Genomic DNA, 6,126 nt, shown 5'->3' with positions numbered 1-6,126 from the left:
CTTTTATTAATGTTTTAATGTTAAATTATGTAAACCAAGCTTGATTAATGTTATGTTAATCCAACTAGAGCATTTCATGAGGGCTCTAGTATGAGAGTTTTTATGATTATGATTTTAATGCATGCACAGGTCAGGCTTGGAATATGGAAAGTTTTGAAATATTTATAAAAATGTATGATCATGTAAGGGATGTTATCAGGTGTATGACAGGTATAGGAGGCTTGCTACGGGTCCCGGCGGCCTTAAGCCGATTTGGATCCTAGCGCCGATAGCGGTCCGGTTTTCGAGTCGTTACACCTATTACGTCTGTAATCATGAAATCCTCGACTATTTAATCCGACGGAATTCCTTATTATTTAATTGTCCATGTTATCGACGGATTATCAGAAAATATTATATTTTTCTCTATCTTTTTACAGTATAAAAGCAAAACGATTACAGTGGCAAAAGTACGCAATTCTTACACAACCATACTTGAATTCTAAATAATTCTTTATATTTGTCATATTCTTCAAATTACTGATTTAAGTATCGGAGTACTGTCATAGACATCCACCACCTCGCATTCTTCTTTTTACAGTTTTAGCTAATCACAACATGATTCTATTTTCAAGTTGCATCAAATAATTATAAAGTTTAATTATTTAACTCATATATATATATATATATATATATATATATATATATATATATATGTGAACATATATTATACATAATTTATTAAGTTTTAAAAGATTTAATGGTTACACTTAGAGCCGATTATTACGATTGGCTTTAATAATTTCATACGTCGCCTTATTATTCTGAAGAGGAATCTGCGGGTACTTGTCGATGTTTCAATCATGGAGCCCACATTCCGTCCATGTACAATGATTTTTTTCAAAAATACTTCTTTTTCTTATTTAAAATGCGGGCTTAAAAATGGTAAAAAACAAAAGATGAAAATGGATTTCACATTGGCTTACGAAGTTACAATCCGATAAAAGTGAAGGAGGTTTGGCTTAACTCATAAGTTATTTAAAATTTATAATTAATTAAAATTTTAAACAGTTAAAATATTTATAAGTTGACATGTTTATTAATAGATTAATTATAAATATATTTATTATTAAAATTATTAAATAAAATATATGTTGAAATTTTAAAATTAAATGTGAGTATTAAAATGAAAAATTAGTTTTTCTAACTTATTTTTTTACTTTATAAACTAAATTTATAAATTCAAAAATTATTATAAAGAATCCAATCAACTTATTTTTTGAATTTATAGTCTAGTTTTACTAGTTTACAAATTAAAACAAACACTCCTATTTAATTTTTTATTCTTCTAATTTCATTTATTAATTTTCTTATAATGCAGTAAAGTTTAATTTTTTTTTTTTTGAAAATGGAATCGAAAATTAGAGAAATAAAACTTAAAATCTCTCATATTTATTTAGATATACTTATTAGTGTATTAAGTCGGTATGTTGGTATGTGTGCAATATAGTTTAATATAAAATTTTAATTTTTAAAGTCATTTTATGTAGTTGTTTTAAGATTAAATATAGTCAATTAACAAAATCATGAAAAAAATATGTGCATAAAAGTTAATTATCAGTTCAATTTTAATATTATTTTAATTTAGCTGTTAATAAAATATTAAAATTTAATTAAAATAATAAAATAAGTAGATTGAATATTTTTTAATTTAATATAATTTTTCAATTCGATCTGAAATTTAAAAATTATAACACCATTAACCCCTTTTTTTATTTCATTAAAAAAGGTCTGGATGATTTGGGATTAAATATTAAAATAATTATTTTTTTAAACAAATGAAATTACCTAAATTAAATTGTGAATAAACTGAATGAAATTGATTATTAACTAAATAAGTTGTTTAATAAAATATGAATTTAATTAATAAAAATTACCTAAACTTTTAAATTAAATAAGAATATTGAGTAAAATACTTGGTAAAACTAATTTATAAACATTAAAATAAAAGGATTCCTTCTTTTGTTTTTTCTAAAATCCAGTTTTTTTTAGAGGAGAAAAAAAAAACAAGTACTTCTCGAGATTCATTCACGGGAAAAAAACAAGCTGAGGAGAGAGATTCGAGACAGCTAAAAAGAATGATCAATGATTGGTCTCTTTCTTGCGATGTCTGCTTCCTTATCCACCGCTCCTTCCTTGTATCCCGGGACTTGGAGAGTCATGCATCTGCTCTGAGCCTATGCCTTTTACCAACAATAAAATTTTTCTGATGTTATTTTTTTAATTAAATTACTTCAACGTATTTGGTTTATGTTAAAATTAAAATATATATCTTTATATTTTTAAAATTGAATACTTTACACAAGCTCAACCAACAAATCCTCCATAGTAACAATTCTTTGATTTCCTTTTCTTTATTTATTAAATCTTCCATGTTCAATTTTGCCTTTAGAGCTAATTAAAGATTGTAAAACACATGTTATCGAAAATCCAAAAATTATACTTAATATGTGCAAAATTAACATAAAAAAAACTTTTAAAATCCCTAAAAAGTATAATAATCTTAAATCTGGCAGAAAATATCCTGAAGATAAATATTTAGAAAACAATACTATCAATTTAAATTTTAATAAATGGAAGCTCAAAAATAAGATATTAAACAATGCCAAGTGGCCAAAAGAGAAGGGTGTGATGGTCACACCTTGTGGTCTAGCTAACAAAAAGTAATGCCACTCACAATCCGTTGTATGGCAGATCCCAACCTCTCCATGTTCCAACTCTTCACCCACTTTTTCCATATAAATAGGAAATTTCTTTTTTTTTTTTTTTATTTTTGGAAATAAAATAGGAAATTTCTTATAGTGTGTATACAACATAATTCCAATAAAACGCTGTTAAATTCAGGGCGAGCTATATTCAATTTAAATTGAAAAACATCGATGGAATTAAATTAATTTAAAATTTTAATTTAATTTCTTTTAATTTAATTTAATTTTTATTTTTAAAAATTTTAATTATTTCGCTTTAGAGTGATTTTAATAAAAAAATTAATAAAATTAAATTGATGAGTAGCAATAATATATTATTTTTAATAATATAAATGATTACACCATAACTAAAATTGAAATATCTTAATTAAATTTTAAAATTCTAAAAATTAGATGCAAAAAATAAAAAGAATTCATTAAAAATCTCAACCCTATCAAATTAAATCGAATCAAATCGATTCGATTTGATTTATACTCAAAATCAATTCGATTCGATTTTTATATATACTCAAATTTTAATTTTTAATTTATTCGATTTGAATTTAGATCGAAAATACTCTTAATTAAATTTATGATATATTATATTGAAAAAGATAAAATAAATTAATAGGAGACTTCTCCTCTTTTTAAAACACATTTTTGAATTTAAACTTGAAATGAATGAATTTTAAAATTGAAAAGAAAGTGTTTTAATTTTTAATAAACCTGCTTACTCATATTTTATTAGATAATATATAATAAAAAATTATGAAATTTATTATAGTTTTAATTTATTTATCCACAAGATGCCTGTAAGAATTTCTATATAAATAACCCCACAGCCCTCCCCTACCCCTCTCCTTCAATCTCTCATCATCACCCTCTTATTATTCTCTTCCCTCTCTATTTTCCTCTTATTTTCTTACTCATATAAGAAATGTGCAGCTCTAAGGCTAAGGTGACCATTGGTGTTGATATGACTCCGGCGGTGGCCAAGATCAATGGCCGCCCGGTCCTTCAACCCACTTGTAATCGTGTTCCTACCCTTGAAAGGCTTAATTCCCTGAAGAAAATTTTACCAAAGTCTCCACCTCCTCCTCCACCACCTCCACCACCAAGCGTTGCTCCTTTGTCTCCGAAGTCTAAGTCACCAAGACCAGCAGCTATCAAGAGAGGAAGTGATCCTAATGGCTTGAATTCAAGTTCTGAGAAGGTTGTAATTCCAAGAAACACCATAAAAGCTCCAGGATTAGAGAGGAAGAAATCTAAAAGTTTTAAAGAAAGCAGTGTCTCTTCTTCCTCTTGGTCTTCTGCAGAAGCGTCATTGAGTTATTCTTCTTCTTTAATCGTTGAAGCTCCAGGAAGCATTGCTGCTGTAAGACGAGAACAAATGGCTCTTCAACATGCACAGAGAAAGATGAGAATTGCTCATTATGGAAGATCAAAGTCTGCCAAGTTTGAATCCAACGTTGCTCCTTTAGATTCTTCAACCACCAAGCCTGAAGAGGAGGAGAAAAGATGCAGTTTCATTACAACAAATTCTGGTACGGTTCCAGTTCCCTTGGAAATTTAAAATAATTATATATCTTTTTATTTATTTTATTTATTTGCTCAGATCCCATCTATATTGCTTACCATGATCAAGAATGGGGAGTTCCTGTCCATGATGATAAGTAAGTTTCATTCTCATTAAGAGAGCTCTCTGTTTCTCTCTGTAAATTTGCAATCATAGACTAATTTTTCATATTTTTTGCAGGTTGTTGTTTGAATTGCTAGTCTTAAGTGGTGCTCAGGTGGGTTCAGATTGGACTTCAATCTTGAAGAAACGTCAAGACTTCAGGTATTTATCTTGAATTCAAACGGAAGATTTGCCGATTTTTACAATTAAGTAACTGGAATTGTCATTAATTGAATTTTGCCACTGTTTTGCAGAGATGCATTTTCTGGTTTTGATGCAGAAACTGTGGCCAATATCTCTGAAAAACAAATGATGTCAATCAGTGCAGAATATGGAATTGATATAAGCAGAGTTCGAGGTGTTGTTGACAACTCTAACAGAATTATTGAGGTAATTAAATTAAATTAATATTCTTTTTGACCCACCACTTATGTTTCTTCTTTTCATGACATTAAAGCACAGTTGGTTATTTCCCGTTGTCTAAACATAAAAAAAAAAAAAAAGAAAAAAACTTTTTTAATATTTAATAAAACATTAATGTGTTGTTATTTCTTCTATATTATATTAATAAAGGGCTAACTTTGATGGCAGATAAAGAAGGAATTTGGATCGTTTGAGAAATATATATGGGGATTTGTGAACAAGAAGCCAATCTCAACCCAGTACAAATTTGCACACAAGATACCAGTGAAGACTTCAAAATCCGAGAGTATAAGCAAAGACATGGTGAGAAGGGGATTTTGGTTCGTGGGTCCAACAGTGGTTCACTCATTCATGCAAGCAGCTGGCTTGACCAATGACCACTTGATTAGTTGCCACAGACACCTCCCATGCACCCTATTGGGTGCACTGCAGCCAACCGCACAAGCCAAGCACAGCCTATAGAAAATCAGAGGAATAACAAAGTTACTCTAACTTGGAATTGTTAAGTTTTTGTTGTGCATAATTACAGATCTAGGAAAAGGGTTTGTGACTTTGTGATTTTTTTTTTTATATATATTTTTGAATTTTTAAATGACTGTTTGGGTGTGGAAAATAATAGAATCATAGGGAGGAGAATTAAAAGAAAAGGAAGGTTGGGGGATAGTGGTGGAGGAGACAGGCGGCATGTGCAATTGGGAGGCAAGGGCATGTGTGGAGTGTCAGCTACTTTTTATTCCATGTGACCTATCACACTTGCATTATTTGTTTTTTTGTTTTAAATAATTAACAGTCTGTGTGAGATACTTGGAGCTGGAGAGAAAGGCAGGGAGGGGGAGGGGACCCACATCTCTCTATATATAAATATATATATTTGTGTTAGTTTGTGTTGGAGTTGGTTTTTTCTAACATTTGATTGGGGAATATTATTATTATATAGCCCAAATGGGCAAATGTAAGTTGGATTTGGTGTGAAGTTTGAATGGCTTTTGATACATAATGTCATGTGCCTCTGTACTGTCTCATTACTCTCTCTCTCTCTATACATATATATATTTGCATAATGTTAAGCAGATAAGATAAGTATCTTCTGCATGTGCCCACTATCATTTCACTTTAACATCTCTCTCCCTCTCAATTATTCTCTGAGCTAAACAATCGCCTACTTTGACCCTTAACTTATCAACCAATAAGCCTTTTTTAATTTTTTCTTTTTTAGCCAAAACAATCCCTTTTAAATTCAAAATTTGACAAATTTGACGTATAAGCTTCTTAATTTATTTTCAATTTGATCATCATTTC

At 29.1% G+C, this 6,126-nt stretch overlaps 1 protein-coding gene across 1 annotated transcript; it reads left to right on the top strand.

Moving 5' to 3' along the window:
• Positions 1-3,571: 3,571 nt before the first annotated feature.
• LOC110603412 lies at positions 3,572-5,820 on the top strand. The gene is made up of 5 exons (XM_021741137.2): positions 3,572-4,270; positions 4,342-4,399; positions 4,483-4,566; positions 4,659-4,794; positions 4,996-5,820. The coding sequence occupies exons 1-5, from the start codon at positions 3,664-3,666 to the stop codon at positions 5,287-5,289; spliced, it is 1,179 nt and encodes a 392-aa protein (XP_021596829.1). The 5' UTR covers positions 3,572-3,663; the 3' UTR covers positions 5,290-5,820.
• The last annotated feature ends 306 nt before the right edge of the window (positions 5,821-6,126 follow it).

The sequence above is a fragment of the Manihot esculenta genome, chromosome 16, assembly GCF_001659605.2.
Source record: "Manihot esculenta cultivar AM560-2 chromosome 16, M.esculenta_v8, whole genome shotgun sequence".
Lineage (NCBI taxonomy): Eukaryota > Viridiplantae > Streptophyta > Magnoliopsida > Malpighiales > Euphorbiaceae > Manihot > Manihot esculenta.
Note: the sequence above shows the minus strand (reverse complement) of the source record. Positions and strands in the feature narration are given on the sequence as shown.